This window comes from the organism of the source record quoted next, unplaced genomic scaffold (genome assembly GCF_019419815.1).
Source record: "Pyrus x bretschneideri cultivar Hongxiangsu unplaced genomic scaffold, Pyrus_bretschneideri_v1 Contig42, whole genome shotgun sequence".
NCBI classification, from domain to species: domain Eukaryota; kingdom Viridiplantae; phylum Streptophyta; class Magnoliopsida; order Rosales; family Rosaceae; genus Pyrus; species Pyrus x bretschneideri.
The window spans coordinates 1,338,341-1,358,422 of NW_025999746.1; the positions used below are offsets into that span (position 1 = coordinate 1,338,341).

Genomic DNA, 20,082 nt, shown 5'->3' on the forward strand with positions numbered 1-20,082 from the left:
ACGTATGTTGAACCGAATCCTCACACGAAGGAATCTACCAATGCAATCACGACTTACCGATATATCCACCGTACACACAGTACCCATCAATCCCCAAATGGCTTCTGCAACCGCCGCAGTCATACTAAGCGACGGCACATTATGAATCTGCACCCAAAAGACATTGAGAGATAGTGTTGTCCATCGATTCAGGCCATTCCCAGTTCTGTCAGCGACCATCACCAAGTCGTCCTTGAACATCCACGGATGGTCCACGTCCACCACCCGTTGCAAGTCACGTTAGCCAACAAATCGTGCCAAGAACCTCCAACCTTCAATATCTCTAATGGAGACTCCATCTCTACCCCGCCAAAGCGACGTAAAACAATCAACAAATGCTTCTCCATGCACGTCCTTAGTAGTCAGAACTTCTGCAACCATAGTGTACTAAGACCCTAGCAAGACACCTTCGATCGCCTTCCATTCAATTGTAATCCCACTCCTCTCCTTATCCGACAACTGCAAATTGTCCCAAACCTGGAACCCAAATCCTCCACATCCAGTTGATCATGGTCTGCCACCATACCCGGAGCGAGAACTCCAATTCCAATAACACTCCTCGCCCCCACACTATCGACTTTCCAAATAGTGCTTTCCAGGAAAGAACAAGTCCTTGCGTTCAACGTAGCACCGTCTAATTACCCTTCGAATAATCCCTGACCCCAACCTGCACCGTCAAAACCCTTGCCACAAACCCTAACCCTAGCTTGCACCAAACTCCTCCTTTCGAGGAACCTCCCTAAAACAAAAAATAAAAATATAAAAATCACTCATGGCCCACTGCATTACCTCAAATTGTAAAGCACATAGGCCCCATGATTTCCATGCATTAGGACACCATGTCAAACCTAGGTACCATCTTTCCTTTAAGTTTTGTTTTATTAAGACTTGTATCTTTTGTGTTTATATTATCTTCTTAATTTCAGTTTTTTATTTAATAGCTAGTTGTTAGTCTTTTTATGAGTTTATTTTCATGTCTTTTGTTTATTTTTCCACACCTTGAGGATAATGTGTGTTTTAAGTTGGCGGTGGGAGATAAGAACTTTTAGGTTTTTAAATTTTTGAGTTAGTTTTAAAAAAAATTCATTCTTTTTAAGTTAGTATCCATAGATAATTTTAAACGTTAAAACAAATGGACATTGTAAAGGTTAATCCCATAATAAAGTCTTTTCTATTTATCGTTGCTTAGACATTAATTCATGAGTTATACTTTGACAATTTGAACATTCACATCAACATGGTTTGTGGGGAGTGAGATTGAAATACTTACTTTTAGTCTTAGTTCATTTTTAATTTTTGTTATAAATAAAGTAAAGTTTAGTTCTTGTTATAAATAAAGTAATAATTGTTCCACCCAAGACTTTGCTTAGTAATTGGACCAGTCCTACCTAATCAGCAGTGATTTTTGCGTCAAACGGTAGAGTTTTGGCATGGGGAAGGGTGGTTAGTTGGTTTTGTAGTCTTTTCAACTCGAGTTAGTAAGTCCTTAGGGGTGTTCTACACCTAGTGCCCTAAAGCCTTAGTAGTTTGGGAGTCATTGACTTAAAGCTTGATACATGGGTTGGATCAAAAGCTTAAGTGAACTAACATTGCACGACCACTACTATTACTAAAAAAAAATGAAAAAAGAAGAAAAAAAAAGGAGAAAAATAAAAAAAAAAAAAAAATAGTTACGTTTCAAGTTAGTATGTGTGAAGTATTGAATAAAAAGGACGAGAGGAAGGGTTTTAATCGAGCCTCCTTGGCTATGTTGGTTCACTTTACACCAAAGGACAAAGTTCATGAATTATTTTCTAATTGATTCTAAATGGCTTGGACTCTGTAGTGGGATTAGTTGGAACTTTTGAAAAGATGTTCTGATTTTTAACGTTTTCTATGGCTTGCAACTTAAGGTGAAAATTGTCTTAGTCAAGTTTTAGTTAAGTTTCTAGAAGTCAAAAAACGTGGCTTATTTGTGGCTTGACAGATTTCCCAAAGTTAGAATAGAAATGTATTTCCTAGTTATCATATTCTTTTATGTTTCTTCGTTTTTAGGAGACCGTTTCAAGTAAGGATTTTAATTATGTAGTAGTACAAATAAGGCTTTTTTGCCATTAGAGAGAAACTGGGGGAGAGAGGAGAAGAGTGCATAATATTTTGGAGAACTTTGCTAGGCTTTGATGATTTGTATTTCAAGATGTTTTCTATCCTTATTTTTAATAATATTTTTTTTATGATTGTTTGTAACTAATTTCCGCTTGCTAGGGCAAGGTCACGAGCCTTAGCAAAAATATGTAGTTTCCTTTCAATTTGCTTATGATATTATGCATGCAGGTTTTGAATTATTAATCAACGGTCTAAACTATCTAATTGCCTTAATGCTTAACTACCATTAGGATCTTTAGAAAAGTAATTTGATGCAATTTTGGTCAGAGGTCGGTCCCTGAAATTGATGAATGCTTCTTGTGGTTAATATGTGCAAGTTCACTTAGGATGAATACCACGTCTTAAGGGTTGTATTGTTTTTCAAAAGGTTTTGCAAAGCTTAATGAGTCATGCATGTTTAGATTTGATCTGAATACCATAGACGGGTTGCATGTTTGATATACACTCTATGTTGAGGGTCCAAGTAGGCATACTTTAGGAAAAATTAACCTTCAAAATATGCATGTGTAATTCATAAGTAATTGAAAGAACTACATAGGATTGTTAAGGTGACGGCGGAACCATATGCATGTGTACTCTTGCAAGTATTTAAAGTGTTTTTATCCCTCCTTTTGCATGTAGTAAAAATCCTATCATAAGCCTCGAGGAGCGACTGTGTGGATCCACGTCGCGATCTCCATCGGTTGGTCCATGTCCATAAACGTAGGGGTCCCGTTGGTTGTAGTTTCTGAATTTCCTACCATCGTAGTCGTGGATCTACAAACGAAGGAAGTTGAAAGCGAGAGTCTTCTTCAAATATTCGGATCAGAGCTCTTAATGAAAGCACTAATTTGTGGATGCAAATTTCCGTCTTCCTTTGATTGACGAATCTACACCTGAAAAATAATAACACCTAAGATTAAGGTCAAAAGCCTCAACCGTCCACGATGAATGGAGGTTTTGGCCGAAGAATCTCTGATGCCAAAATTAAAATTCTAAAAAGAATGTGTTTAAGTGTTTGTGGGTAGCAAAAAACCTCCTGAATTTTGGAGATAAAGGGTGTATTTATAGGAGAGGATGAGGAAGTGGGCTGACCCTTTAGGGTTTAGGGGTGGCCGACCCTATGTGGAATGTTTGGTGGGAATATTCCAAGATATTTGTGTAAATAAATATCTTGGAGTAATTTGGTAAATATCCTAAATAAATGGAATTATGATTACTTACTTGAAAGGGGTCTTCTCTTATTAGTAATGTATTTATGATAAGAATAAGGAATTATCCCATCATAAATACCTTTGACTTTTCTTACAAGTAAGGGTGCCTTGAGCAATTGTTGATCTCTACCTGCTCTACCTTAGCTGCGCGTAGTGAATGAGTTGCTTCCTGCTCATTTAATAGGGGCAGTCTTTGTCTTTCTTGGAAAATAATCCACGTGTCAGCTCCATGATTTTTAGGATTATTTTTAGCTGCATATACATAACTCATCACGTATGATTATGTCACAAAATTTATAAACTAAAGGGTGTAGATACTCAATAACATAATGGGTTCTCTCCCTTCTTTAAATTTGGAACTCTATATGACTAACCAAGACTGAACCTAATCCTATTCAACCTCAAACAAACTAGGGTTTTTTTTTTCCTATAAGACATTTAAGGTTCTTCTAGTAAAGTTTTACAAAAAGATTTTTGGATAACTCTTCCTTAAAACGAAAACGACAAAAAGAATTTTACATTTTTATGATTAAAGAATGTGTCTAGTAATTTATTCTATATTTTTTTACAAAGAGTAGAAAGTGTATCCGCTAACAATACCTAAAATGTCAAAAACATTAAGTTAGTGTTTGGTATTGTAAAAATAAATTTAAGATGGTAACATGGTAGTGAAGAAGGTGGTTGCAATGGGGGTGATACTAGTTGCAATGATGGTTGCATAGTAGTGGTAGTAGTGATGGTAGTGCCAGTGGTTACGAGATATGGGTGGTGGAAATAGCGTATCGGGCGGAGCAATGGTGGTGGGAGTTGTAGTGGCCCAAATTTTGATGGTAATAGTAAGTGGTTTAGAGGCAACGACGTTAATGGTGGAAGAGATGTTGGAGGTGGTGGTAAGGTGGTTGTAGTGGTAACAAGTTGTGGTGGTGGGGATGGCAGTGGTGGTAGCCTCAGTTATGATGACCATATAGGGTATGGTGGTGTACATGAATTTTTTTTTTTCTTTCTTAAAACTCTAATTTTGTTGTAGGCATATTTGATTGAACTATTCTAAGGGAATAGAGAGGGGAAGGTCGGCGGCAATAAGAGAGAAAAGAGAGAGATTTAATTTTGAGGTGTGTGTTGTATTACCCCATTGTGCCTTTATTTATAGTAGTATGATAGGTTAAATCCTTACCCTTTTAGGATTACAACTCTAATAGGATATTAACTACTAAAAGGAATATTCAAAGATATCCCTAGATACACTAGGATTTACACAATCACATTCCTATTTTAAATATGACTGCAACACTCCCCCTTGAGTGTGTAAATACTCAAACAAAACATTGCATTAGATCTTCAGTAGATAAGGAAGAACAGTTGATGAAGTCGGCAGCACAATGGGTGAATGCGAGTCTCAAATTTAAAAGAAAGTATGCATTGGTAGTAAAACTCACAAGGCCTCGTTATGGTAAAACCTAACACAGGTGAAAACCCATAGACTAAGAAGAAAAATGAGAAGTATGCATAATGTCTAAAACAAACGTCAAATAGGACGAAAGTAGTGAACTCAACGGAGTATGATCATCCCAAAATGGGTGCCTTATCAAAACCTCATTAGGTAGCAAAAACCCAGTGGGAAAAATGCTCCTAATTGTAGGGAAAATAGTACATTAAGATCAAGTGAGTATGCTTCAGGATACTTCCCCTGAGTTAGACATAACTTCCAAATTAGAGAACTACAAACAATTCAATTCAGATAATTTACGCATACCAATTCTTTGGACGAGCTTCTGAAAAGTAGACTTGGGCAATAACTTGGTAGAGAGATCGGCCAGGTTGTCTTGGGAACGGATTTGCTTGACTTCAATGTTCTGATGTTGTTGTTGTTGGTGAGAATAAAAGAACTTCGGCGCTATGTGCTTGGTGTTGTCTTCCTTGATGTATCCCTTCTTTAACCAATCAATACATGTTGCATTGTTTTCAAAGATTGTCTTAGGAAGGTCAACGACGGAAGTAAGACCACTAGTGCTTTGAATATATTCCATAGTTGCTCTCAATCAAAAGCACTTACACGATACTTTATGTAGGGCAAGGATCTCATCATGGTTGGAAAAAGTCGCAACTAGCGTTTGCTTGGTAGACCTCCAAGATATAGTGGTGTCTTCAGGGATAAAGATATAGCCCATTTAAGAACGTGCTCTATGTGGGTCAAACAGATATCTAGCATCTGTATAACCAACAAGGCGGGAATCAACTCAAGAATAGAGGGGGGCGGCAACTTCTCTCGAGGATTCGTGGGTGCAGAACAAGCTTAAATCCGATGTACCCTTGAGGTAGCGAAAAATGTTTTTAACACCATTCCAGTGTCTGCGTGTAAGCGCAATGCTGTATCTAGCCAAAAGATTAACAGCGAAGGAGATGTCAGGTCTAGTGCATTGAGCCAAGTACAATAAAGCCCTAATTGCACTTATGTATGGAACTTCAGGCTCTAAAATCTCTTCCTCATCCTCTTTTGGATGGAAGGGAACTCGTTTAGCATCTAAAGCCCGAACGACCATGGCAATACTCGAAGGCTTCGTTTTATCCTCATTAAAACATCGCAACACCTTTTGGGTGTAGTTTGATTGATGTACTAAGATTCCATCCAAACAATGCTTGATCTCTAAGCCAAGACAATATCGAGTTTTCCCAAAATCTTTCATCTCAAATTCCGATTTCAAGTGAACGGTAATTTCCTCAAGCTCTGCGGTAGTTCTGATGAGGTTCATGTCGTCGACATAAACCGCAACGATTGCAAATCCGAAATGTGACTTCTTTATGAACACGCATGGGCATAATTCATTGTTCACATAACCCTAACTTGTCAAATATTCACTCAGACGGTTATACCACATTCACCCTGAGTGATCTCCTCACTCTAATAGAGAGAGTGTTCCGTGGCCTAGAATTATTTGAACCAGTAAATGGAAGTCATTCTGGAACTTTCATATAAATTCCTGTATCTAGATCCCCATAGAGATACTCGGTTACCACGTCCATAAGCTGCATATTTAATTTTTCAGAAACTACCAAACTGATAAGGTATAAAACGTTATAATGTCCATTACGAGGGAATACGTCTCCTCGTAATCAATCACAGGGCGTTGAGATAAGCCTTGCACTACGAGGTGTGCTTTGTATCACAATATTTCATTTTTCTCATTACGCTTACTCACGAAAACCCACTTATAGCTCATAGGTTTCACATGTGGTGGAGTAGAAACTATAAGTCCAAACACCTTATGTTTTGTAAACGAATCGAGTTCGACCTGGATTGCTTGTTTCCAGCTTGACCAATCTATTCTACGTCGGCATTCATCAATGGAACGTGGTTCAATGTCATCGCTAAGCATGATGTCAGTAGCTACTGTGTATGCAAAGGCATTGTCAATGATCATCTCATTCCGATTCCAAACCTCATCCAATACTGTGTAATGGACTGAAATCTCACGATTCTCAAGAAGTCGGGTTGTCTCATCTAAGATATCACTGTAATCTAGAATAACCTTATGCGTTAAAACAGATAAGTGAACGATGGTCAGATTCAGACTAGGGTCACTAGTTTGTGTCGTTTTCCTCTTCCGGGGTTGTGAATCCTTTGAACCAATGGGTTTGCCATGCTTCAGGGTCGGAGTAGATGATTGGCTAGCCACCACTATATCGGACCGCATGCAAGATGCAACCTCCCCACCTTCGGGGACGATCCAGCCTTCCCAGTGATATTACGGCGTACTCGGGGTACGTCTATCCTTGCAGGTACGTTTGCAACAGGTATATGTGATCTTGTCACCTTTGCTAAATCAGTAAAAACATTCGGCATACTTTAAGTAATGGTCTGAAGATCTACAATTCGTCGCATCTCAGTTTCAAACTAGGTAGTACGGGGATCTAAATGAGACATAGTGGGAGAATACCACGACAATTCGTGGCGTTCTCCAAGAACGTTAGCATGCTTATCTCCCCCTAGCAACGGGAAGACTGTCTCATCAAAGTGATAATTCATAAAACATGCGATAAAGAGATCTTTTGTCAAGGGCTCTTAATAGCGAATAATTGATGGTAAATCATAACCGAAATAGCTTCCCATTTTTCTATGAGACCCACTTGGGTACATAGTGGTGGCGCTATTAGCATATAGACTGCGTACCCAAACACATGTAAATGTGAGACGTCAGGCTCGTATCCAGTAACCAACTGTAACGGTGAATGAGGTTGGGTAGCGGTGGGCCTCAGCTTAATAATTTGTGCTAGGAGTTCGCAAATTCAGTGTTGCGTGTGGACAATAAGCAAACATGTGACCATCGTGTCGATGCATCAACCAACACTATAAAGTATCTAAATAGTCTGCATGATGGTTGGATAGGTCCACAAATATCCCCTTGAATCCTCTGAAAAAACTTAGAAAAGCTGTGAATAATCTTTATAATTGAGGGTTGAGTATTAAACTTCCCCAAAGAACAAATTTTGCATGGCCAGAATCCATCGTAAGGAGGTCAATGACACTCATGTGATGATTTGAGGATACTGCGCATCATGGCACATCTAAAATGTCCCATACGGTCATGCTAAAGCAGCAAAGTGCTCTGGAACTCAGGCACAGGGCCGGCCACATGGTGGGTTTCTATGCCGCGAATGGTTGTGATGTACAACCCACTTAGGAGATATTCCAACTTCTCGTGAATACGCTTCTGGACATACTCGTAAGAAGTGATACAAAGAAATTTAGATCCATTATCTTCGGTGGTTTTAATATGATATTGATTATCTCGAATATCTCTAAAACTCAGGAATGTTCTTCCGGAACGTGGAGAATAGAGGGCCTCTTTAATGGTTAAGACAGTACCATTAAACAACATGATACGGGCTTTTCTGTATCCTTCAATCAGATTGGATGAGCCTGAGAGAGTTGTCAGAGATGTTTTCTTATGTACGAAGTTAGTAAAATAGTGTCACTCACGTAATATGGCTTGCGTGGTAGCACTATCAACCAGACAACTAACTTCCCCACTAGACATACCTAGAAATAAATTGATTGAATTGGTCACATACATAAATATAATTCCATTCATTCAATTAATCAATTTGAGAAATAATATCCATAAAATAATTATCCATAATTCAAAACAAACCAAAACCAAACAAATTATTCCAAATACTTAGAAAATTGTCCAAAAATTAAACCATAAACCTAGAAATCAGGGGGGGGGTCCAGCCACTCCTAGTAGGTTTGGCCACTAGAGGTAAAAACACCCTAAAAACATGTCTAGAAGAATAAAACTTATTCATCCTTAAAAGCTGATGCCTTCTGAAAATCGGAATCTCCATGGATGTAATAGCATCTTCAGGATGCTCCATATAGGCAAAGTTAAATTCACAATGAGAATAATACTTGGCAATAGCCTCAGGGTAGCTCTGCATATGTGTGACCAATGATCCTTTGATCCATAGCAGTAACACATGTCCATTTTAGTGGAAACCGATTAAACGATAAATTTTCCTTTGTTCTTAAAGTATGGGGCCTTAAGGGTAAGGGGTTGGCGCTTCTAGGTCAAATTTCCTCCCTTGGGTGGGCCTTGGCTCTTTTGACCTTGGGCCATGGTTAGGCTTGCCGCCTATTGCAAAGCCATGATGATTCTTTCATCGTTTGTAGCTGTTAGAATTGGTCGCATGCACTTCAGGCGCGACGTTCGAGCCAGTGGGTCGAGCTTGATGATTTTTCTTTAATAGCTGGTTCTACTTTTCAACGAGAAGTAAAACAGAGATCAAATCCAAGAATTTGGTGAACTTTTGTGCCCTATATTGTTGCTGCAGGACAATATTGGTGGCATGGAAGGTCGAATAGGTCTTCTTTAGGAGATTTGATTCAGTTAAGTCCAGTTTACAGAACTTAAGCAATGATCCGAATGAAGATCATTGCAGTAGCTTTCTGAGCTTTATCAACGGGTTTGTCGTTGGTAGTTGCCTTGATGGTGGCTCTAATACCTTTTGCTGTAAGATGGAACTTCACGTCTTGAACCTACTTCATGTAGTTTCTTCCAGAGACTTCCAGAGCGGTGAAATCGAGTTTGTTCAAGTTCAAGATGTCCCAAAAATGGAGGGTACAACAAAACATGGTTAGTCATATAGTAATCCATAGACATACATCGTAGAACATTCAGGTTCTATATATATATGTATTGGTTTAATTTAAGCATGAAAGCTACAGGTTTCATGTGCTAAGTTTTGAATGAAAACTTCGGGCTTCAAAGGAACTAAATATGAAACTATAAGTTTAATTTAGTTTTATGAACAATTAGTTCATAAAGGAGAGATTCCTATAAGAACATAGAATACAATATGTTGATTTAAGTATAGTGGATTTGAGTTGCTTTGAGAACTCAAGTGTGAGAGCTCTGGGATTACGAAAGGATGTCAACGGTTCAAAGTATAAAAAAAAATAATAATAATAATAATAATTATTGAATCGTTAATGTCTAAAAGTGATCTTCAGGTCAATAATTTTGGACTAATTATAAGATTAATGGACTGCAGGTCACTTTTAATTAATTCAACAGATCGGGACTAAACGAGGTCGATCGTGGAAGCAAAATAATGACAAACGAGTCATATTAGCTTTAGTTGGTGATAAACCAAGTGATAATTAAATTAGAATTAACTAGTATAAACCAAAGTACCCCAAAAAATTTTGGGCATGATTTATAATGCAGGGATGCCAAAAATTGGCATTAGGTCGAAAAATAACGTGGCCCAGCCAAAAGTGGGCTGGTAACAACGCTAGGATAAGCCATCCAGTTTGACTGTAGGCTATTGGGCCTCAGGGAGAGCTGTAAGCTTCAGGCCGTGTGGTCTGGGTGAGTCTAGCAGCAAAAGCTACTGGATGGGCCTAAAGACCATGCACGGGGCAAGCCCAGCCAAAGCTGGGTTTCGGGTCTTTAGTTTGGGGCACGTTAAGCCCAGCATCAAAAGTTGTGAACGAGTAGGCGGAAAGCTTGGTGCCTCTGTGCATGAGCAACAAAGTCCAAATGGTTGCTGTTGTGTGGCCTAAGGTGTCAAAACGACACCGTTCCATGATTCACTCCATACAGCTAGGCGGCAGGCCAGTGCAGCGGTTCAACGGTGGTGCCACAACGGTGCGGCTGCCATGCCACATAATCCCAGTTGTTTTTTCGATATCTTTAGGGTTTGAAAACCCCTAAATTGCTTCTAATTTATTTATATGCTCACAAATTACACATAGCAAAATAATTGCTTAATGCATGAAACATATATATATATATATATATATATTAACAAATATATGAATCATATACAATATATATATATATATATATATATATCGGAAGGAAAATATAAATATAGGGGGTTCATGCATCATGGGGAATGTTTTCATACTTCATGGTCATTTCAAATATCTTACTTTATTTTAAGTGTACTTAATTGGCAGAAAACAAATAAAAACCTTTCAATTTTGTAGAAAAGAGCCTCCTCTTACGATTCTTCAGTTCCTTAGTTTCTGGCAACAACATGCTGATAACGTGTTGTAGGCCTATTTGATTGAACTATTCTAAGGGAATAGAGAGGGGAAGGCTGACAGCAATAAAAGAGAAAAGAGAGATATTTAATTGTGAGGTGTGTGTTGTATCACCCTATTGTGCCTAGGGGTGGGTTCAAAAAATCAAAAATCAAAAATCAAAAATCGAACCGAAACCAAAAAAACCAAACCAAACAAAAAAACCGAACCGAACCACAGATTTGGTTCAGTTCGGTTTCTGGGGTTCAAAAACCGAACTGAACTGAAGTTTTGTTAAAACGACGTCGTTTTATATACATTACTAGAAACGACATGTCATTCAATATGAATGTTTGTATTCGTATTGGTCAACATCTTTCAGTTTGAAACCCTAAACATCCCAAACAGTCTCTCCCATTTTCCCAGTTCGTGCAGCAGCACAGCCTCTGAGCCTTCTCTCTCTCTCTCAGTCTTCAATCACACTCTCAAACTCTCTATCTCTCATTCCCATAGGCGACCTGCAACCCTTCTTAGTTCTCATTCTCAATCTCTCACACCTCGCCATCAATCTATCATCCTGTTCAACTGTAATTGTTATTTATTACTGCAAAATCCAGTTCAGCTGCAATTGACCATCACGCTCTACTAGACCACTACCCTTGATCGGCTGCGGCAGCAGTTCCAGCACCTAAAGTCGCTGAAGCTAAAAGGGAAGCCAAGGGCGGCGATGTTCAATCTGATTCCGGAAGACTGGAGAGGGTATGTGACACAGTGGGTGAGGAGATCGCCGACTCCTTTCACTGCTTGACATGTTTGCACTTTTGGCAGATGATTGTTAGTGATTCAGACTCGGAGTTGATGGCTGAAGCGCGCGGGCGCATGCTCCAGGTGCTTAAGCTCGACAAATGCTCAGGGTTTTCCACCGATGGGCTTTTCCACATCGACCACTCCTGCAGGTAGTAAAGTTCACAACTTTATGTGAAATTGTTTTACTTGCGGTGAATTTTGTTGTGGGTTCAATCAAAAACGTTTGATGCATTCATTATTTTGGTAAAAATTGAAGCACAAAGTTATATTGTTTCACTGCATAGTTTCACTACTTTTTTAGGTTTTCTTTTGAGTATTTCGAGTATCAGTTAAATAATTCTATGTTTGGTGGAGGGGCTTTTATTGCCTTGACTGCAGCAGTATGAATTACAATGCTGATTAAAAAATTTAGTTGCAGGGATTTTTTTGCTATTAAAGAAGAAGAAGAAGAAAACAAAAAAAAAAAAAACGAACCGGGTCGAAACCGAACCCAAAAAAAAAATGAACCGAACCAAACCGTTTCTAACCGAACCCAACCCTAATTGTGCCTTTATTTATAGTAGTAAGATAGGTTAAATCCTTACCCTTTTAGGATTACAGCTCTAATAGGATATTAACTACTAATGCACATATTCAAAGATATCCCTAGATACACTAGGGTTTATACAATCACATTCCTATTCTAAATATGACAAAAACAAATTTTGGTTTGTTACATATTTTGTGTTTTTTGTTTTATTTGCATTCTATTTATAAAAATAAAAAATAAATTAAAAAAAAAACACATGAAACATCATCAATTTGTTGTTTTATAAAACTTAGGCTTAATATTGTATTTTTTGTTTTTCAATTTTCAAGTTTGTTCTTTAGAAACAACATACGAAATGTATTTTATACTCGTTTTTATATAACAAAAAACTGTTTTGTATCAATAGGACCTTACAATTGCGAAAAAAAAAAAATTGGATGAATGGAAGTGAAATGAAAATGAAAGAAAAATACAATTTTGGTGTGTGAGAAATAAGACTACAAGTTTATCTAAACTACCTATTAATAGAACTCATTTTATTAACCAAAAGAAGGTAAAAAGACTATTTAGTCTTTTACCACACAAAAAAATGATGGACAGTAACGTAATTTCATAAAATCAAATTTTAATATTTTTTATTTGAGAATGAGGACAATATTCATTGAAGATTGAAATACGTACAACTTGAGGATAAGGTGCTTACAATGGACCTCAATAAAAATCTTGTCAAGGCTATCAACCCGATCGAAGGGAAAAAAAAGCATCCCACACCAAATAGAAATTACATCAGGAGGTTCTTCAAACCAAGAAACCGAGGTGATCAATAGTGAGACCAAACCTCGCAAGGCGATGAGCCACCTTATTCGTCTCTCTTCGACCAAAGGTGATTTTCCATTGCTTGAAGTCCTGCAAGAGCCCCCTAGTATCGTCGAACATATGTCCATAGTGACCACCATACGCTACACCTGCATTTTGAATTGCATAAATCACCAACAATGCATCCCCTTCCACCTGAACCTGCTCTGTGACCCATATGGCAAGAATAAAGCCGCTGCTCTAGCAGCAGCTGCCTCTGCCTAAAGTGCCAATCTCATATCTTCCTCCCTGCTCACTTGTGTTGCCAGAAACCCTTCATCCGAGTCTCTCATTACTAGCCCACAGCCTCTAATCGACCCATGCTCATCCCATGATGCATCAAATTACATTTTATCCAACTAAAAGTCGAAGACTGCCATTTATTTGTTCTTGTTGAGGAGTTATGTGGTGCCGCATCATTCCATTTTTTAAATTCAGCTAACCATGTTTGTGCTTTGATTTGGGTATCCAACGAAGAAACCTCAACACCATTCTAAATGAAATCATTACAACCTTCCAAATACTCCAAACAAGGACGAGTAGTAGCTCAAAGCTTTCCTTTGACACATTTTGTGCCATATACTCCAACTAACATCCAAATCTTTCCTCACTTAAATGAAATGAACGGATTCCCAACGGACTTCCAAACCATACCACTACCATTCTAGGACATATTAGTAGCACATGTTCTACTATCTCTACCTGTTTATCACAAAAGCCACAAGTATCCTCCATAATTGCCCGTATGTTCTTCAAGTTCACTTTGGAAGGCATTCATATACCCATGCCAGACACAAATTTTCACTTTCCCTAAGACCTTAGCTTGCCACAATGCTTTCCACAGGAATTTTGTGTCAACATTAATAACCGATCCCATAGGCTCATCACCACTCATTCCCAGATAGGATTGAGCCACAAAGTACACACTCTTAGTAGTAAACAAACCTTTAGGTTCCTTTGCCCAAATCAAAGAATCAGCGAGGTAAAATAAACTCAATGGTATGCTCAGAATCAAATCTGCTTCCTCCTCCAAGAACCAACTACGAACTACATTAAAGTTCCACCGAACCCCATCATCCTCCACCATCAATGATCTCACCGTAAGCTCTAGGTGCACCCTTACCAGTCTGGGGCTAAGAACTTTGTAGAAATTCTCCAGTGGCAGCCAGCTATCCCCCCAAATATGAATTCATAAACTATCCCCCACCTTCCATCGTACACCTCGACAAATAATAGACCTAGATGACACCACACTACGCCAACAGTAAGATGAATTAAGTTTAACTATAGCCTGTAAGAACTCAGAGGTAGGGTAATATCGGGCTTTAAAAATTCATGGATTAAAATTATTAAAATATAAATTATAATCTCCAATATATTGTGTGTGTATAGATATATATGTATGTATATAAACATGGGTACATTCATCAAAATTAACAAAAAAATTATTGTACCAAAATATGGGTACATTCTTCAAAACCACACAAAAAAATAATAGATATTAGGCTTAATAATATTAGTAAATTTCTTTGATTAGACTCGGCATGGATACATTCTCAAATCAAGAAAAAGAATGTACTCATATAAGTTTAAAAATGGATTAGAAAACAATTGAATATATTTTATATATAAAAAAATAAGGTACATTTTACATACAACAAATTGGTATATTTAAGAATTGGTACATTTTAAGATTAGAAAATTGAAAAATTACATAAATGGGTACATATAAGATTAAAAAACTTGGAAACCTTTTTATAAAAAATTAAGGGGTACAAACTTATTCTAATTTTTTTTTTTTAATTTTGGAAATGTTTTGAATTGAAGATTAATTAGGAGTTCAATAAAGGTGTGAGATTAAAATCCTAAATCAATTATTAATTTTTATTTTAAAAACTAAGTAACTCACATGTAAATTTAGTATTGCATTAATGCTAGGAACTTTGATCAAAATCTAAAAACTAATGAGGCTTCAGTCAATGAACATTAGTTTTCCTAGTTCTAATATTGACAATTAGAGATCTATATTCTTTTTTTTTTATTTTGAACAATCGATATTATCTACACTAAGGGGAGGGGGTAAGTTCAGCCTCACAATGGGTTAACAATAATGTGGTTCAAATTCGCCTTTTGCGAGAATCGAACCTAAAACCTCTCACTTTCTAGTGAAGAGGAATATCATTAGACCGTAGTACTAAATGGCTAGAGATCTATATTCTTATAATGCTTATTTTTAGCTACACTCATTGGAATTCGATTTTAATCATATTTTGCTCTTTGTAAGTCAAAAGTCGCCACTTTATTCCTTGATACTCAAAGTTCGCTCCACTTTGCTATTTGGAACTCGATTTTGATTTCTTTTGGCCCCCACAAACTCGAAAGTTGTCTCTATAAAACTCAAATTTCGCTCTACATTGACTTAGATTTGTTAATTTCTTATGTGAGTTTGATTTGGGTGCGCTAGGCTAATCAATTTTTTATTTTTATTTTTTCATCTCTGCAACTTCTTTTAAACTAAATATTCTCTGAGTATTGCATAATGAAGATTTATAGCCAAATTTATTGCACATGTTACATAATCTTATTGGGTGTTGAGTCCCACATGTTTTAGGAGGTGGCCCATAAGTTTTAGGAAGAAAAGAGAGTCCACAAGTCAAGGTGAGACGAATTTGGGTTTCATGAAATAAAATAGTATCTTTTGAGTTACATGTAGCAAATTCAAATCAAAATTGATAGCCTTCTATAATTTAGGGACCGTTTGATAACATTTCGTTTTCTGTTTTTTTTTTTTTCACTTTTTTTTTTCAAATCTGAAAACTAGAATCCTATATGGTAACCATTACTCTTTCCTGAGTTTTCACTGTTTTTGTTTTCATTTTTTTAAAGAATTACCAAAGAAGATTGTAGTTTTCAAAAATACAAGCTAAAAAAGCAAAAACTAAAAACTAAAAATTGAAAACAAAAACCAAAAGCATGCAAGCAATTCAAATTGTATTTAGGCGTTTCTTCTATAGTTTGGTGCTTGAAGTATTTTTCATTAACATAGCAAATGCCCACACATATTGTGTGTGAACAATTTTATTCCATTTTGGTTTTTATTATGTAGTGTGCTTAGTTTTTAAAATTCTAAAACAAATCAATTATGAAAGTTGGGACAGCGATGGCCAGTTTCTTTTAATGTGGGCATGTTCTTTATTTTTTTATCTTATTTTTATTTTAATTTTTAAATATGGCATGATATGCTCATTTGACTCTAGATTGGTGTAAAAAATAACAAATTTATATTCATGTAATATTACTAAATTGCCCATGTCTTTTATTTTTGTTCAGTTTTGATGAGGGAGTTAGAATGGTAATTTTATATAGTTTTAGTTAACAACTTGGAGTTTTTTTTTTTTTTTTTTTTTTTTGATAGAAACGATATGAACTTGGATTTTATTAGTAAAGTAGTTTAGGTTAATACCTAGAAGCCTCTTGTAAATTGTTGTACTAGGGGCGGGTGGAATTTGAACTGCGTCAGTCATGCTCGCATTTTCCAAGTCAACCGAGTCGAATCACCATCCCTCCACGCCAACGTAAACTTACCGGCAACCTCCTCCCTCCAATCACGTGACCCAATAGCCCGTTGCCCGACTTTCACTCCTTTCCCTGACTCAAATAGTCAACTTCCCACCTGCCCCATCTGCCCCAAATACTGCAACTTCCAAATATATGTACACCACCAACCGCTCGTTTTCCTCCATTCACACAACATCTTCGAAAATGGCCAAGCTCCTCCTCAGCCTCGCCGCTCTCTTCCTCCTCTTTTCCTTCTCCCACGCTCGCACCTCCTCCGATCTACCCGCCAACGAAATCAAAGCCCGCGATCCAGCCGACGCCAAGTTACCCGAATCCAATCCCAAGCCCAAAACCCCCACCACCGTCACCATCCGCTTGCCTAGCGAGAAACCCGACACCGAGTCCGCAACCGGCCCCACCATCTTAGCAAAGGAAGAGTCGACCATCGAGACCGTCCCGTTGACCGTCTTCAGCTTCCGCCCCGTCAACCGCCACTTCCCCAGGCGCCCCTTCCCGTTGTCTTTCCGTCACGGCCGCCCATGCCGCCACGGCCGCCGCCCCTGGACCCCGCGCTTTCACGGAGGTGAGCGCGAGCATCGCGAGGTTGAGTCTGTTTCGTACGGCAACGATATGATCATGGCGTCTGGGGACAACATGGGATTCGATCCGGCGTTTCACGGCGGAGAGCGACAGATCCCCTCTAGGTGGGTCAATTTCCATCACGGTGGGCCTAGGTTCCCGTTCAGGCATGAGGAAGAAATGGAATTGGAGAGGCCGCATCACCATCACCACCACCGCCACCACCATGACCACGACCAAGACCGCCGCGAAGGATTCGAAGGAATGGAGAAGCCGTTTAGAGAGCACAAGCATGAGCATGAGGGCGGTTTGATGAGGAAGTTCCGCAAGTTCTTGAACCACTTTTGAGCTTTGAAGCCATTGATTGATCCCACATATCAATCTAATCTATCTTTTTATGCTTGCTTCTAGTTTATGTAAAGAACTTCGCATCCATGAGAGATGTAGAATCGTATTTATGTTCGTATACTCATAATCGTATGTTTATATGTATGTGTTTGTATTTGTATTGAGTATGAGTAGATTGTGTTTATGTATTTCTACTTGATGAATTTGAATTTTGTTTGAGATTATTGGTTCACTAAGTATGTCGGAAAATTGGTTCAAACGATCGTCTTGCAAATTCAAAATCAAATCCTGATGACATAACGACTGAATACTGAAAAGTGATCATTTTAGCGAGCCCAAATATAAGAAATAGAATTGTCCTTTCTCTATATAGTTGGATATCGAAAAAGAAAGAAAATTACGGAGCTGAGTTCTTGTAGCTTTAGGAGTAGTTGGAACATGAAGCTGTTTTCTGGGCACCGCTCAATTCCGAGCATTGCAAAGGGCTTACCAGATGTGCAGCCCCGCTAACCATAAGGCATTTCTTGATCCCGTCACACCGTGGAGGTTGATCTTGCAGAGGCAGATTCCGGTAAAAGGGGAGTTCTTCTGGCCCAGGAGTAAACCGGCCAGCTGAACCTGCACGCACCAGATGTCCTTCAACGTGATGCCCTTCACGATTGGGAGAGCGTTTTGGTTGCATTTGTCATCCCGACGGTCTCCAACATCTCCTGCTAGTGCTATCTTTACTCCCTTTCCTACTTTTTCTATGTACGTGTCTGACACGGTGATGCTTCTTATAAACCCTCCACTACCGAAGTTTGTTTTTATATTGATGCCAACTCCCATGTTGTAACGGTTTATGTGTTCCGCCAGGACATTCTCCACTCCACCAGAGGTTTTACTTCCGACTGCAATTCCAGCAAACTGGGATGATCCTCTAATCCGGCTGATGATAATGTCAAAACTTGGGCGACCGTAAGCGATCCCATACTCATCCCATCCACTCTTTACAGCCACGAGATCCTCTCCAGTGGATATCTAGGAGTCCTCTATGCAGACATTAGAGCTTGAATCTGCACAAACGAATACTAACATATATATCATGAACACAAAGGCTTCCCACTTTAAATAGAGGAAGATAGACCGTTTGTGATTTCCACAACTAATCCTGTCATGACATTATCTACAGAATTTATAGATAATTCGAATAGAGAAGTAATGACGCATGCCAATTCATGCAAGTTAATATACTAAATTTTCAACATTATGCGACCTCTCTTTAATCTAGCAGCAGTTATCTTTTTTCCCAGAGAAGATGTGGCTTAGTTAGAAAATTCGCATGTACCAGGATCTACTCCATCGGTGTTGGGAGAGTCCGATGGAGCCAATATTGTGACATACCGGACAACAACGTTGCTGCAGAGGAGAAAGAATGCATCAGCCGAAAGTTAGAGCTCAACAACTTTACAATCCTTGCAGAAGGTGCATTAGGTCAGTAACAAGCGGCACTATACGAGAAGTTAAGGAAAACAAGATGCAGAAGAGTTGAGTTTGAATTAAGACTTAGCTAGTTGGTGCAAACGTGGAATAAAAACATACACAAGACCAATCTTTAGGTGTAAAAATGCAAAACCAAATTCTATGTTTGGCTGTTACGTGCAATACTCGGGTAAATGTTCCGAATGGGAGAGTTCTAAAAAATCACTTGGAAATGATAATGTTATTGGAGTTCATGAATTCGATCAGAAGTGCTCTTTGCCTCCACATGTTCCACCATACATCCCCTTGGCCATCAATCGTTCCATTCTCACCTGAAAAGGAACAAAGCAGTAGATAAATGGTATCTATAAAATGAGAATTAGAAGCTGAGTCAACTCCCACGAAATCCATCTCCATGGATAAAGCTTATATACCTTCCTCCAGGGAGCTCCCTCCCTCTTCCATAAGATGGCAATGGAGCAATCAACGGCCAATTCCTAGTATCCTAAAGCATCAATACATGAAGAGAGTTAATAAGACTAAAATACAGCTGCCTCACTAAGGCCATCTCTAACCAAAGGGGTCTAGAGGACCAAAGGGCCGAAAATAGCCCAAAAACCATCTCCAATTGAGGGCTAGGCCGAAGGGCTCATGAGCCCCATTGGACAAAAAAGGATCAAAGGGCCAACTGGTTGGCCCAAAGCAACCAGCCAACCATCCACAGGCCAAGTCAGAATTTTCATTATTCCTGTCGGTTATATCCGACAACATTGGTAAGCCAAAATTTCAAATACAACGGTAAGTTACCGTTGGATTCAATATTTTTTTTTTGGGCCCCTTTTTTTTATGAATTTAATTTATAATTTTTAAATTTAATTTGTAATTTTTAGATATAAGTTGTAGTTTTTTAATTTAAGTTGTTGTAATTTTTAAATTTAAATAATAAATTATGTTTGACCCTATGGCCCTTTGACCCTCGGTTGAAGACGATTTTTTATAACAGAGCTAAAACGAGTCATATGGCCCTTTGGGCCTCT

General features: G+C 38.3%; 1 protein-coding gene, 1 long non-coding RNA gene and 1 pseudogene across 2 annotated transcripts; 2 read left to right on the plus strand and 1 right to left on the minus strand.

The window, feature by feature from the left end:
- The first annotated feature begins 11,305 nt into the window (after positions 1 to 11,305).
- LOC125469384 lies at positions 11,306 to 11,991 on the plus strand. The gene is made up of 2 exons (XR_007251694.1): positions 11,306 to 11,667; positions 11,737 to 11,991. It is a non-coding gene; the product is annotated as an uncharacterized LOC125469384 (long non-coding RNA).
- A 4,821-nt stretch (positions 11,992 to 16,812) lies between these two features.
- Positions 16,813 to 17,816, plus strand: LOC125469383. The gene has a single exon (XM_048566655.1). The coding sequence runs from the start codon at positions 16,862 to 16,864 to the stop codon at positions 17,582 to 17,584; it is 723 nt and encodes a 240-aa protein (XP_048422612.1). The 5' UTR covers positions 16,813 to 16,861; the 3' UTR covers positions 17,585 to 17,816.
- A 65-nt stretch (positions 17,817 to 17,881) lies between these two features.
- LOC125469382 lies at positions 17,882 to 19,477 on the minus strand (annotated as a pseudogene).
- Positions 19,478 to 20,082: the final 605 nt, after the last annotated feature.

Coding starts and splice junctions, on each gene's coding strand:
- LOC125469383 (XM_048566655.1), top strand. CDS start 16,862: ATGGCCAAGCTCCTCCTCAGCCTCGCCGCTCTCTTCCTCCTCTTTTCC.